Source organism: Macrosteles quadrilineatus, unplaced genomic scaffold, assembly GCF_028750875.1.
Source record: "Macrosteles quadrilineatus isolate MER2022 unplaced genomic scaffold, UCM_ALF_1.0 Scaffold_1__1_contigs__length_201487025, whole genome shotgun sequence".
NCBI classification, from domain to species: domain Eukaryota; kingdom Metazoa; phylum Arthropoda; class Insecta; order Hemiptera; family Cicadellidae; genus Macrosteles; species Macrosteles quadrilineatus.
In genome coordinates, this window is record NW_026542594.1 from 148,171,898 (window position 1) to 148,187,681 (window position 15,784).

General features: G+C 35.1%; 1 protein-coding gene across 1 annotated transcript; it reads left to right on the forward strand.

The window, feature by feature from the left end:
* Positions 1 to 509: 509 nt before the first annotated feature.
* LOC128986968 (pre-mRNA-splicing factor Slu7) lies at positions 510 to 14,577 on the forward strand. Its single transcript, XM_054407604.1, has 10 exons — positions 510 to 654; positions 4,221 to 4,346; positions 5,604 to 5,792; positions 8,479 to 8,772; positions 9,220 to 9,449; positions 10,977 to 11,283; positions 12,211 to 12,339; positions 12,678 to 12,848; positions 13,641 to 13,775; positions 14,318 to 14,577. Exons 2-10 carry the CDS (start codon positions 4,221 to 4,223, stop codon positions 14,489 to 14,491), a joined length of 1,755 nt encoding a protein of 584 aa, XP_054263579.1. The 5' UTR covers positions 510 to 654; the 3' UTR covers positions 14,492 to 14,577.
* Positions 14,578 to 15,784: the final 1,207 nt, after the last annotated feature.

The window sequence follows — 15,784 nt, forward strand, 5'->3', positions numbered from 1 at the left end:
AATTCAGCTGGTCAGCTTTTGTACTGTTGTATTTGTCATCTCACATTAAATGTCACTTATTAAAAGTTCACTTCTGTGTAAAAATATGTTAGGTTTCTTTACCAATTTATTTGTTTTGTGGGAACAGTAGGAAAAATGTAATGTGCAACTCGAGTGCCAAATAACTATTTCCACCATGTGACAACGGAGTTTACTGTTTTTCTACTTTAGAAGATTGCAGATTGTATTTTTTTTTTATAAGACTGTAACTTAATTGATGCATTTTAACAGATAGCACAAACAAAATTATCACGAATTTTAAAATTCGGTCACCAGAAAAATACCATTGTTTACTTAATGAATGAATGAATCCTTTATTATTTCAATGGATTGATTAATCAATGGTGCAACTCACTTAGACGTTTGTAGAAAACAGCATTAGATAAAAAAAAAAACGATGTGGTGAAGTGAAGGGTGAGGTGATGGTTGGTAGTCAGTCAGTTGGTAAAAGTGATAGTTGTAGTTTGTAGTGATGTGATGACAGAGGAGGAGGAATAATAATAAGAAAGAAGTGTCAAAACTCTGTTATTATTGATGTGAAATATTTTTTGAAGTGTAGCCGAGACCTAGGCCTACAGTTTAAATTGCTGAATAGATCTAAACAAAGTGTAAACGGTAACTTAAGCCTATAATTTTACATAAGTTATTTAAATATTTCGTCATTATTTTTACTAGGCTATAGCCTCATTTAATGAGTAGGCCTATGAGCAAGTTTATTTTTGTAAGAATATAAGGATGTTAAGCTAAAGCCTAGGCTTTGGCCATTGACTATTTAAACTCAACACTAGTGTTAATAGTCAATGGTGTGACTGAGTGATACGTCTTACCGTCAATAGGCCTACATAGGGCCTACTTAGCCTAGTTCTGCCACTAAAGTTAGTTGTTCTAAACCACCTTCTCACTAGTTCGCAGCCACCAGATGTATAAAATTGCATTGAGTTGTTGGCTGCACTTTACTTGACGTCCTACACTCATTCGAATGAAAATATCGATCGATATATCGATTAATCGATTGCTTCATTCGATATATCGTTTGGTTAGTTAGGTAAGGTTAACCTAACCTAACTAACCAAACGATATATCGAATGAAACAATCGAATGAAAATATCGAATTGAAAAAAACAATCGAATGAGTGTAGGACGTCAAGTAAAGTGCAGCCGAGTTGTTTGGTCCTTTACACTTACTTGAATACTAATGCCTACTTACTTACTTACTTGAATACTTGTATTCCTAATCCTTGACTGACTTATGTCGGATAGATTGCGTCATATCTTTAAAAATTTAAAGACTGATTTATTTCTTTAAATACTGTAATAAAACTAATATCTACAACTGGTGGTATGGCGGACGTTTTTATTGTGAAGGGAAGAGTGGTAGGCCTACCTCATTCTCAGCTCCCCCACTAAGTTGTGAGTTAGTTAAGTTATCGGCGGCAGCGACCCGGTCGCCATAGAACTATGTCGCAGGTCAGTGGCTGCCACCGTGCTTTTTAGCGACTCAACTGGAGGCGGGCCATTGTAACTTAAGTTATGTCCAATGGACTTTGGTAGCTACGACCTAGATTTTGGGGGTGTGCATGCAGCTTGTTTTGACGTCTGACTCCCTTCCCTGTACACTTGTATGTCACTGCTATCTGCTTTTTTGAAGCTGCGCACGCACCTGTGATACTTTCATGGTTTGTGGGGCTGTTTGTTCTAAGTTAAGTTAGTGATAACTTAAGTTTAAAAAAGATAATACATTCTTGGAAAAGTGTGTGGTTAGAAGTATAAGCTTAAGTAAGTTAGGCCGGTAATATAGAACTTAGGCTAGGTACTGACTTACTTATGTTAGGGCCTATATTGATTTTTTTTACCTTCTCTGTACCAAAAATAACTTAGAACTAGGCTATTGTAAATGCTTAAAATAGCATACTTTTGGTAGATAAGGTAAAAAAATTCAATATAACATAAAGACCTTAGTATAAGCTCAGTAACTTATTACCCTAACGTTAGGTCTACCGTACCGTACTCGATCTGTTAGTAGAGCAAAAGTTTCTGACACGGAAAAACAGCAAGAAACTTGGCTCCATTTAGAAGAATAAATCATAACTTAAGGTAGACTTCCGTATCTGTTGGCACAAACAATCACAAATATAGATTTTTCAATTGTTTCATTTGATATATCGTTTGGTTAGTTAGGTTAGGTTAACCTTACCTAACTAACCAAACGATATATCAAATAATCGATATATTGACTGATATTTTCATTCGGTTGTTTTAAGTGCCAACAGATACGACACAAAAAGTCTCTTTTTGGCGAGAAGGCTGCAGCCACCATGTGTGAAGGGACAAGCGTGGCTGTGCTGTTTATTAATTTATTTATTAATTTTGATGGCAAACACAATTTTTACAATAAATTTTACATCGTGATACATGCGTCAAAATACTTTTTTTACATGCTGTTAAATATTGTGCAGATACATACAGGATACATGCAAAGATGAATTTTCAATGAAAGTGACATGCAGTTGTGATTTTTAACAATGAAGAGTGATAGTTGAATTAGGTAACTAGGTAATCGTAATAATTAAGTAACATGACAGCTGGGCTATATAGCCGGATTTCACAGCTATATAGCAGAAAACGAGGTATCCAAAAGTTTTGGTAAACATCAGAGGGTATCTGAGCTATATCTAGCTCTGCTACATATAGCTATGCTATACGTGTATTTTTGTTTGTAGCAGAGCTATATGTAGCTGCCCCCTCCCTAGAGGTCGTCTAGTGCACTGTGCAGTCACAACCAATTTCATAATTCAAGTTGTCTCTATCACCCTTGTTAAGGTCTTTCAAAAGGTCACCACTGTTTCGTGTCCTAGCCTGAAGTGAGGGCTTGATCCAAAATATTCTTTCTCTTCTTTGTGTTGAAAATATCACAGTAGCTAGAGCGAAAGCAGCGGCTGCTGCTGCTGCAAGAACTACCTTCTTCTTTGGCATCTGGCTGAGGGAACTGAACACTCTGGTTCCTCCCATGCTTGTTGCTCTGCTACACAAAATTAAGCATCAAAATTTACTTATAGCAGAGCTACATCTAGCTGAGCTATATGTCGCTGACGGAGCTAGATATAGTTTATTTTTATATAGCAGAGCTATTTATAGCTCTCCAGCTACATAGTGTAAACCTAACATAACTTAACTTATATGATATGATTATATAAAGTACAGTAAGTTAAGTCTAGGCCTAGTCACAGATTTAAGCCCCTGTTACACAGAGCTGGTTTTCTCGCCGCTAGTAACTAGCAGCTAGAACCAGCATCGTGTGACTGATTCTCCAGCTGCTAGAAACACTAGCGCTTGAAGAGTCACTAGCAGGTCACGTGACCACCCAGCTGTAGTCTCTAGCACCGTTCCAGCTCTGTCTTACGTGCATTAAGGAAAATAAATTTAAATTAATTGAACACATATTTAAACTAATCAAGAATAAATTTAAACTTTCGTGTTTAGAAATTTTTTCACGCATTGTCATAACTTTCTCGTAGTTACGATTGCTACATCTCGCATATATTAATTAAATGAATGAGTTTTTTTGTGTTGATGAAGGATAAAGATATGCCTACCACAACCTATTCGATTCTAATTAGTTAATTTACATGCCCGTAGTAGATACAAAATAATAGTGTTTTTATATAGGCCTATAGATATTTTATTTTTTCGTGGCACTTTTTTCTATGATGGCTGATCATTGAAAAAACATCACTTCTAATACCAACATTATTTTTGTTACCTACGGAGGATGTAGTTACATCCAATTACATCCCCATACTTGTAAGTTGTAGCGCTAGTTCTCCAGCTTCGTGTAACAGGACTTCTAGCGCGCTGGAGAGCTAGCAACTAAAGCTGCTAGTTCTCGCAGCGAGAACTAGCTGCTGGAACCAGCTCCGTGTGACAGGGGATTTAATCAATTGAAATCCAATTGACTGACCGGTTCAATACGGTTTGTAAAATAGATGTAGGTTTAGGTAAAAAGTCAAATTTTTTACCAAACGAGTTGTAAGGCCTACTTGCCTGAAAAAGCCTGGAGTTAACTATATTAGGTTTGTATATTTTAGGCCTAACCCCTGACTTCTTCTAATGAATGAATATTTACTAAATGAAATGGGTCATAAACTTAACTACCTAGATTTCTTAGTTTATCTCCATTGCAGATGGCTGTTACGAATAATACACCAATATCTGAAATATTAAAAAGCAAAACTTCTTTAGAAGATGAGCCAAAAAAGAAGTCAAGAGAAGATTGGAGGAAGGCTAAAGAATTAGAAGAAGCTAGAAAGGTAAGCTAGCCCAGCTATCTTATACAGTTTTAGAATAGTAGGCCTAGCCTACTATTTATTTTCACTATCTCACTGGATCTCGATTTTACTATTTGTTTACATGTTTAGAGAGAGTGAGAGAGAGATAACTTTATTACATAAGCATTGTGCTTAGAAATAGTGTTACAAAAGTTCAAATTAAAATACATTTTTTATGGTTGGTAATATCTTTGGCTTCTTTCACAAAGGCGGCATTCTTCTACATCGGGCTTCAAACTCCTAGATGCTGTAAACAGGCTCTTCGAGAATCCATTTTCGAAGTCTTCTCTTCATTGTTCCTGGGTTGCCGGCTTTGATGTCCTTTGGGAGAAGGTTAAAAAGTCTGGATCCGGCATAGGATGGCTTCTTAGAGAATCTGGAGGTTTGGTGAACAGGAAGGTTGAAATTAGCTTGGTTTCGGGTATTGTGTTGATGGATATTCGAATGCCATCAATCCCATCGAATGTTTTGGGAGGTTAAGGTAAGTCGAAAAGGCAACAACCTCGCAGATATAAATGGCGGCTAATGGAAGGATATGGAGGGACTTAAAGAGATCCACTGCAACTATCTTGCTGCTGGAGGCCCCCAAGAATTCTCACAGCAAGCTTTTGGTTTAGAACTTGTGGAGTCAATCTCCACAGCACGGCAATTATTTGAATGTCCCGCCTAATCTCAACCCCAGAGCTGCTCGCGCATGCGCAGCGAGCAGGCGGGTAAAAACGAGTGAACCAACTCTCTGTCTAGTGCCTGGCTTCCTACAACAAACATGGGTCTCTAAATTGCTGGGGAAACGGGGGGACGCCCCCTTGAAGTATTGTGTCGTAGTAATAGTATTTTAATAATATGTAATTTCAGATCATCTAGTCAAATTTACTATGTCATTTATTCCGTCATTTATTATTGATTATTAATTCAAATGTTAGTTCACGTTGTGTCCAGTTGACTTATATACTAGATATTCACTATGTTGAACAATCCACGTATTTCAGTGTTATAATGTCTTAATTAATCAAACTCTCATCAGAGCTGGCTCTTAGGGCCTATGAATTGCGGTAAATTGTCTCCTCTGTGTTAAATAATGTGTTCAGTTAACGTTTCCAACAAGAACGATTTGGTCAGGATCTTGAATGGCATGACCAGATCACCAAAGTGTGGCACAAAGTATGCCACAAACTACGGTATTAACTATGCATCTCTGTCACAGTTAACAGATAAGTATCCAGATTTGTTTTGTTGTAGGCAGGCACAGCCCCTGCTGCAGTTGATGAGGAGGGGCGAGATATCAACCCCCACATACCTCAGTACATATCTGCCGCTCCATGGTACTTTGGCAGTCAAGGACCCACTCTCAAGCATCAACGGATACAACCTGAGAGCGTCAAGAAGCCAACTCCCATAGACCTATGGTACAAACGTGGTGTCAACAATGTAAGTAATGGTACTCTAGTAGGCCTATTTAAAGGGTTTTGTAGGGAGTGGTCGGTTTAGAACATTTGCTGGTTTTACATATTTTTAGGAAAAGAAACCGTAAAATTTATGGAAAATGTCGGTTTTGGTTTTTTTCTTGTAATAAAAATGTTGTTGCACAATAATTTTGCAGCGATCGCATAAGAAAACAAAACTTAAAGGTTGCTAGACCAATTTCAATATTTTTTGTATGATGTTGTTCTTTTAAATTTAAGATCCTCAAAACAGGTTAATTTTTTTATCATACCTGTTTTTCAGATGCAACCATTTTTGCCTAGCAATATAGGCTAATTTAGGCCGTTACAGTCATTTGTGCAAAACTTAAAACCGTTTTTTTTTGTAAAAGTTCTCAAAGCTGGCAAATGTTAAAATAATTAATGTGTACTCTTTTTAAAAGAAAGATCTGTTATAGCATACAATTTAGGTCCTTAAATAGAGCCATGAGTGTTAAACTAAATATGATTAATTACTCAACAATACAGCCAAAGATCAGATTCAATTTTAAGGAATTCAACTTTTTTGAACTGAAAAATTTAAAGAAAAATACAAACTTTTAGCTAATATGTACTTACATTACTTATAAGGTAGCGTATATGAAATACTATCCACAGTATTGAGGTAAGATGATAAAATGTGCATCCTTCAATTCCCTAAAAATTTTAAAATGCTTTTATTTTTATTTTGAGGCCTAATCCTAAATGGCAGATATTGGTGCACGTTAGTACATTATCTAAAAAGTGCAATACTGGTGAATCTTACAAGAATTTAACAATTAAAAAACTTATCTCAAAAATTAAATTGCTTCTACAAACTTCTCAACAGTATAAAAATAAACCAATATAACTATAACGAATTCAGACAAACTTGTTAAATTGTAATTCTATTTCTTAACTTTAAAATCGTGGTTATACATTGTTAGTTTAAGGAAAGATGTTCAATTTTATTTTAAAGGAATTAATTAATTTATTGTTTAGTTTAAAAACTGTTATGTTAGATTTAGTTTTAGACGTGCCAACCTGGCAGACAACCGTGAGGTTATTGCTGTAGCGTTTAGGCACGTTCCCTGCGTGAGACAAACTTGTGTTTTGTTTTGAGTATTTTGAAAATAAAGTGCTTTTAGCGAATTTCCCTATAGGGAAGTAGCTATTACCGTAGGTCTCATGGTAAGACTTAGGCCCGGGACCGATTTACTTTTTCATTTTGATGTCCCCAGAGGCCAAAAACACCATTCGTTCAAATTTTTATATATGTATATATATATAGATATATATATAGATTTATATATATATATATGTGTCCGTGAACACGATAACTTGAGTAATTTTTATCCGATTTCGATGAAATTTGGTTTGAAGGTGTAAGGCGGGATAAACTTGAATGAGTTCGCGATCCAGCATGATCAGACCATGGGAACAGGGTTTTATGGGGGGTTTTATGGGGTAAAAATTGGTTTTTCTCACTTTTGACTCTCAAAACACAAAATTTCCCAATTTTTCTCTAAACTTTCTTAAAGAGCTTAAAAAAACAAACAATTCAGTATATCAAAGTGTTTTTGTACGGTTATTGGTTACGGAGAAAACTAAAAAAATGGTAAATTTAAAATTCCCATGTTATTCTTATGGAGAATATTGTAAAATGTTGTAGTTTGCTTGTTTATGGATATATTTTGATCAAACTTGGCAAATTTATTTATTTAATAGTAAGCTATCAATATTTTACTAAAAACACACTTTATTAGTTTCCTTGTAGCAGCAAACCTAGGTACTCGTTAAACCTAATGTTATTTAAATAGATCAATTGAAAATCAATTCAGCCAAATGGAAATTCGCTTAGACGGCAGGTTTGCTGCGGCGGGGGTATTAGCGAATTTCCCTATAGGGAAGTAGCTATTACCGTAGGTCTCATGTTGACATCATTAGAGTAAGACTTAGGCCCGGGACCGATTTACTTTTTCATTTTGATGTCCCCAGAGGCCAAAAACACCATTCGTTCAAATTTTTATATATGTATATATATATAGATATATATATAGATTTATATATATATATATGTGTCCGTGAACACGATAACTTGAGTAATTTTTATCCGATTTCGATGAAATTTGGTTTGAAGGTGTAAGGCGGGATAAACTTGAATGAGTTCGCGATCCAGCATGATCAGACCATGGGAACAGGGTTTTATGGGGGGTTTTATGGGGTAAAAATTGGTTTTTCTCACTTTTGACTCTCAAAACACAAAATTTCCCAATTTTTCTCTAAACTTTCTTAAAGAGCTTAAAAAAACAAACAATTCAGTATATCAAAGTGTTTTTGTACGGTTATTGGTTACGGAGAAAACTAAAAAAATGGTAAATTTAAAATTCCCATGTTATTCTTATGGAGAATATTGTAAAATGTTGTAGTTTGCTTGTTTATGGATATATTTTGATCAAACTTGGCAAATTTATTTATTTAATAGTAAGCTATCAATATTTTACTAAAAACACACTTTATTAGTTTCCTTGTAGCAGCAAACCTAGGTACTCGTTAAACCTAATGTTATTTAAATAGATCAATTGAAAATCAATTCAGCCAAATGGAAATTCGCTTAGACGGCAGGTTTGCTGCGGCGGGGGTATTTATTCATTCATTCATTCACTCACTTTTAGGAGGTGAAAGCTACAAAGTACCGCAAGGGAGCCTGTGAGAATTGTGGTGCAATCACTCACAAACGCAAGGACTGCATGGAGAGGCCGCGGAAAATCGGAGCTAAGTTCACCAACACACTTATCGCACCCGATGAGTTTGTACAGCCTGTAATTGACGCAGACTACGATGGTAAACGGGACCGCTGGGCTGGCTACGATCCGTCTCAACACAGACTGATTGTAGATCAGTATCACAAGATAGAAGAGGCTAAAAGACAACTCAGAGCTGACAAATTGAACGCTGGAGAGGGGCAGGTAAAACTTTCATTTTATTTTTTATCCAGATTGTATGTCCTGTCATTAACCTCTCAACAAGAAGATTGTTGACTCGAGACAATGAGGTTTGTTTATAGGTTTTGATAAGCCCTGACTTTAAATGGTAATGGTAATAGTATTTTTAAATACAAGAACTCTTGGTCCAAAAACCTTTGAAGATGACACGAATATTAACAAATTTCCACCCTGATCTTCAATTTTGTTTTGCCATAGCGATGTTTTCCATTATAATATTTAAAAAAATAAAAAGAGTTTTTTAGGCTACTCAGTTTATTCCATATTTCTTTTTAAAATGTTGTAAAGACATATTTTTAGATTCTTATGCAATAGTTATTGGAGACATAGTCCTGGAGTTTGATTTTGTGTATTGGAGTCATATAATTTTAATAACTGAGTTTCAAAGGCATCATTGTATTTTAATTTTAGGGAAGTGAGCTTGATGATGAAGAAGATGAGGATAAATACGTAGACGAAGTCGACATGCCTGGTACGAAAGTTGACAGTAAACAGAGAATTACTGTTAGAAATCTGAGAATTCGAGAAGATACAGCAAAATACTTGAGAAATCTTGACCCGAATTCAGCCTACTACGACCCCAAGACAAGATCTATGAGAGATAACCCACATGAGGAGGACATAGTGAAACCTGAAGAAGAGTAAGTCCTAAGTAGTAAACTGACAGGCCTACACTCACTAACCACGTCTATTATACAGTTTTTGTTTACTCTCAGTATAGCTTTTTATTTTCTACCATTATAGCGTAGCCTACATAGTAAAGGAAAAAGTATTGTTTTTGACAAAATTGTTGAGTCTGGATGTGTACAAAAACAACCAAGTTATAAATTTTTTTTTTAGACAGTGTTTTATATGAATGTTATGTTTTAATTTTTTTCCCATTGTTGCCTCCGTCATGTTGTTGAGGTATGGCGTGTCGGACAGTACCTTTTGGGTCGCACAAAAATTGTTATATCTTGGTTGTTAATTAAAAACTTAACATGGATCTTTACAACCGTTAGAAACGTATCTATAAGTACCGTTGGATTAGTCATTAAATTTCCTAAAATTGCTTACTTTTGATATTTTTTGTATCACCACTCTTTTTAAATATATTTAAGATAGAAGATTTTAAATGGCCGCTATTTTGGATTAGTACAATTTATAAATCTGATACTTTGTGCAAAGATTTGATTTTTTTACTATTTACGTACCAAGTTTCAAGTCAATCACTTAAGGAGTTTGAAAGTTATGGATTCATTTGTGAAAATCACATACAGACAGAAAACCAGGCATCTTAGACCCATGTTTATATGGTGTTAACTGTTTTTGCATTGTTTTGACCTATGGAACAAATACAGTAAACTCTCAGTAATCCGGCAGATATAGGACCGTGATACTGCAGGATTGGTAAAAATGCCGGATTACTGGAATTTTATCAATAAAAACACTGCAACAAGTTTATTTTATTACTTAAAACACATCTCCGTGGATCGCGAGAACAGAAACCGCTATTGGATCAAGCATGACGTTTTGTGACCCTGGGTGGCGATGATAATGTCTAAATGGCCGCGGGAGATGTTCTTGATTTTGCCGCGATTGCGCAAGACGACGATGATGTTTCCATGACCGTGGGAGATGTTCATGAATTTGCCGTGATCGCGCAAGATGACAATGATGTTTCCTTGACCGCGGGAGTGGAAGATGCTTACAGGGCAGTGGGAGAAGATCAGATTTTTGCCACGGTCGGGGAAGACAACCATAATGTCCAAACGGCCGCAGAAGATGTTCGTGATTTTGTCGCAATCGTGCAAGACGACAATGACGTTTCCGTGACCGCAGAAGGTGATGATCGCACATGACGACAATGACGTTTACGTAACCACGGGAGGCAATGATAATGTTTAAACGGCCGTGGATGATGAATCCTTCTCGGCCGTGGGAGATTATCAGAATTTTCCCGCGATCGGGGAAGACCTCTTCGTCAAAAGATGCCGGATTACTGGAGTGCCGGAGTGGCGAAGTGCTGGATTATAGAGGGTCTACTGTGCACAAAAGTGTTCCAAAGAGTTCTGGGGCACTCTGTATAAGTTGGGTAAAATTAACTCAACAATGTCACCCTAGTTTGAATGCTGCAAGTGTAATCTGATTGATGTGATTGCTAATAAAACAAACCCATCTTGGTTCAGGCAAGACTATGCTGGGGAGAACTTTGTGCGGTTCACGGGTGACACAAGGAAACACGCAAAAGCACAACTGTTTGCATGGGAGGCGTATGAGAAGGGCGTGGATGTCCATCTGTTGGCTGAACCCACTAAGTTGGAGCTGCTACAGAAGGACTATGAGCAAAAGAAGGACGAGTTCAAACACAGAGTACAACAGAACATCTTGCAAGAGTACGGTGGAGAGGAACATCTACAAGCCCCGCCCAAACAGCTGCTACTAGCCCAGACTGAGGACTACGTAGAGTACTCTAGATACGGCAAAGTTATCAAGGTAAATATAAATCACAGGCAATTAGGTCTAGTATTGTTGCCTTTTAAAAATATAACTAGAGACTGCCCAGTGGCCGAACAAAGGTTTAGTTGATTAAAACCAAAACAAAAACCCAATTTGTTTTAAAATATATAGGCCTAGGTATTTTGTATTTGTTATTCTATAACATTTGTTTTATTGTGCTCATTTACATAGTTTTGTACTGTAGTATTTGTATTCTTATCGATTTATTTTAAGCTATAAAAAAAAAGAATATTGATTGTTTATTTTCCCTTTACTTAACCCTGGTTTTCCTAGAAGCAGAAAAATGATTAACGGAGTGCGGAAAAATGATTAACACGGCGTTCTGCTAGGCTTCTAGGAAATCATTAACATTAAATTACCTAAGACAAGAGGAGTCTGCTCTCCACGTTCCGCGCCTAGGAAAACCAGGGTTAAGTAAAGGGAAAATAAACAATCAATATTCTTTTTTTTATAGGTTAAAATAAATCGATAAGAAAACAAATACTATAGTACAGCTTAATAGATAAAATATTTAATCTATATTATTAAATATAATTATTATGTTGGTTGAGTTAAAAAAAAAAAAAAAACAGAATGTGACTACCTATGTATAAACAAATTAGGCTAACATAAATTATTCAAATTTCTGTTGTATTAGTAATCTGAAATTTCAGCATACACAACATATTTTGTAAACACTCTTTCATCAATGGTCAAATGCCCCTGTCCGCTGTTTTGAAATATCCAAATTTTGTCTGGAAAAAGAACGTTCTGGTGTCACGATGTTTTACTTTGAGGATAACTGAATCTTTTACATTACACTGATCAGGTTCTGCAGTAGTTTGAAATTCCCTACTGTTTTTTTTTTTTATTCAATAATATGCACCTATTTGTTTTTCCTAGTTTCAATGTCTGTTATAACAGGGTCAAGAGAAGAGCATAGCAAGGTCCAAGTACGAGGAAGATGTGTTCCCGAACAACCACACATCTGTGTGGGGCTCATGGTGGCACAACGGCGCCTGGGGATTCAAGTGTTGTCACTCTCTCATCAAGGTGAGGTTGTCCTAGTATGCTAATGTTCATAAAGTGTTTTTCTCAAAGTTAATAAAAAATAATTGCCTAATATTTGCCTTAAAACAAAGCGGTAAGTATATTTTAAGTGACCCCTCTTCTGTTTTTAGAAACTGTCTCAAGAACTCAAAAGTAGTCCAATATAAAAAAGGAATGTATATTGAGAACATTTTCTATAATTCCTGCAAGGTATCTGAAGTAGTCTTTCAATATAATCAGTCATCCCTATCTAATAGTTCAAAAAACATATCCAAAAACACAGGTAGTCTAGCTACAAATATTATTACCTAAGTGTTAAAAACTATTGTTTACTTCAACAGGGTTCTTATTGTACTGGAGAAGCTGGGAAGGCTGCAAATGTCAGTGTCCCTCTTGAGGTTGACAAAAATCCATTCAAAAAAGTTGATTCTCCACCACAAAAGAAAGCATCAAGTTCTGAGGATGATAGTTCTTCATCTTCCTCGTCATCGTCATCTAGCTCTTCAAGTGAGGTGAGTACATAAAGGAGTTTTTTGTTTTTTGGGTAAAATGGGAAAACCCAACTTTAACCCCTAACACTTCCCATAAAACACATTTCCATAGTCTAATCATGCTGTTTATTATATTTTTTTAATTTCAACAGACAGTGTTTTTTGCCTTGGTGGACATTAAAATAAAAATATTTAAGCACTCCTGGGTCAAATTTTCGCCGTGAGGCATGTTCACTAAATAGCTTAATACTGGAAATTTCCTAAAAAAAATCAAGAGTTGTAAGCTCTGCATCCAGTTTTGAACATAATAAATTCAGTGAACTCCTGTGGCATTGAGGGATGAAAATAGTTCATTATTAATTGAAAGATATCTTATCCAACATAAGCTCAAAATGTTTAGTCTTGTTCTTGTTCTACTTATTTAGGCCTATGAAGAATTTATTAAGAATGTAGGCCTTAATCACTAACAAGACTACAAGATGGTGCCACTCATCTCCATACTTGGCTTAAAATACCTACTATGTATGGTCACTATTTCATTGAGTATTGAACAGTATTTTTTTCGGAGTAGAGATTTAAAATTAAATTTTCCTTTAAATTAGCAAAAGTTATGTTTAATTACCACCATCTTTAAAACAGTGACGTTGAACAGCCCAAAATATGTATGTGCCTATAAAATTGTAGATCCATGTTGTATGTTGTGTATTACAAAAAATGTATTTCCAAATACGGGATGATTTGTTAGAAAACGTTACTTCTACAAGCGTAAAAATAATTATCTGTTACTAAGAAGTGTTTTACCATCTTTTCTAGTCTGAAAGTGAAAGTGAAAAGAAGAAAAAAGAAAAACCCCTAAAGAAGAAGAACAAAAAGAAACTGCGTAAAACTAAACTAAGGGAGAAGAAAAAGAAGGATAAAGAATTGTCTACAGAAGAAAAAATAAAAGCTGTAAGTAACTAATATAGTAGTATGTTTTCTGTGCTAATACTGAATAAACACAACAGAGACCATAAAGTAAATTCTCATGAAACTGAGATTGTTGTGATATATTTTCAAAGAAAATTTTACTATCTTACAAGTATTTTAATGGGTTTTATTTCCACCTAATGTCTATGCGCAGATCATAAATATGTGGTTTATTTTAGTTTGGTGATTTAAATTGCTTTTACTGCCATTAAACATGTCAGTCGGGACCACGTAAGTTTGCAGTTTGTGGCAGCCAATCACAAGACAAGGCTAGTGCGACGTTGCCACATCGCCTGTTGACAACACTTTTTAAAATATACAAAGCAATATTTTCAAATCAGCTGGTATTAGATTTGGCAACACCGCACGGTTCTCATTGGTTCATTCAAAACCATATGTTAAATAGGCTCCTCCCTCAACTGCAAACTTATGTGGTCCCGACTTTAATACGTTTACCATAGCCATTTGAAGAGAAGGAGGAAGGGTAAGAAAAGCATCATTATTTAATTTTACACACTTTTTAGGCAATGAAAAAACAAAAGGAAGACGAAGAAGAGGCCGAGCGTCTTTTAAAAATGGACGAGCGGAAGAGACCTTACAACAGCATGTTTGATGTGAAAAAGCCCACTGATGAAGAAATGGAAGCTTACTTCAGGAAGCGGAGAAGAGATGAAGACCCAATGCTTGCTTACAGTTGAACACTGTACATTATTACACTGGATATTAAACTGTTGTCAAGTTTACATGTTTATATGAGTAAATATATGTTTTATGGTAACAAAGACTCTATAGTGCTTATCTCAAACCATATTTGTAGTTTTCTACAGACCTTTATAAACTCGAAGTATTAAAAATATGCATAGCTTTCTTATAAACGTACATAAAAATAAATGGAAAAACACCAACTAAAAATTAAATAGATTTATTTTTTATATAAAAATATAAATACATTTTGGTAATACGACTTACTTAAATCTGTGCATAAAGCAAAACAAAAAACAAAAAACATCAATTCTTTCCACAGCCTATAACAATAATTAAAACTTGGTTTACATCACATTAAGTTACCAATAAGGCAGAACAAATTTTTAATCTTACTTGATATTAAAAGTAAACTTGTGTCTATACAAAAATTTATCAATTGTAAATACCCTTAACTGAAAATCGACTTAAGATTCTTGATACCGATGCCAAAAATCTCGTCAAGTCAATTTGAATTAAAAACCTTTTAAACACATTAAATAAAAACTATATTAAAGGAAAATAAAGATCTTCAACCAATATCAAATATGCCTACTCTAACAGCAGCATGGACTTGCTGACTGAGCAAAGTGAGCATATTTATATTTGCCTAATTGGTTTTTTTTTACTCAAGTATTCATCAGGGACAGATTTAATCCCAATTTTAATAATGTTCATTAAGTTCATTCTTCATTCTCCATAAGAAGTAGTAGGCCTATATGGCAATTTATACATGTACCAATGGAGACAGATAGGGGTGTGCGAAGCAGCAAAAAGTTTTCGATTCGAAGCAACGATTCGATTCAAAAGAATTTCGATTTGAATCGATGCAACTCGATTTGAAGCAATACGGCATTTTTTTTCATACTTGTAAATGGAGTGAAATAACAATAGGCTAATTAAAATTTGTCACATTTTGTGTAATACAAATTTTTGTTGATGTGGTATTAGTCCTTTGACATATATATACATTTTAGGTGAAAAAATATTTATTTTTAATCATATAAGAAGAACCTGTATTGCTGGAAATGTCAGTGAGCTGCTGTACTTGCCTATTTCATAATTTTTACTTGCAGGATCATACAAAGCATGTTACCCATTTTATAATATTGATTTTACAAATAAAGATATGTTTTGGTGTAAACAAATAAAAACATTTGCAAGATTTATACTGAAACTTTCAATAATTGGTTTACATTGATAAAATGAGAGGATAGAATCAGACCTACAAACCACAAGGTATACATAGC

Bases quoted from the DNA above. Each gene is read 5' to 3' on its own strand.
- LOC128986968 (XM_054407604.1), top strand. From the start codon at position 4,221: ATGGCTGTTACGAATAATACACCAATATCTGAAATATTAAAAAGCAAA. The intron at 8,773-9,219 runs GTAAAACTTTCA...TTTTAATTTTAG, and splicing joins TGAACGCTGGAGAGGGGCAG to GGAAGTGAGCTTGATGATGA. The intron at 9,450-10,976 runs GTAAGTCCTAAG...ATCTTGGTTCAG, and splicing joins ATAGTGAAACCTGAAGAAGA to GCAAGACTATGCTGGGGAGA.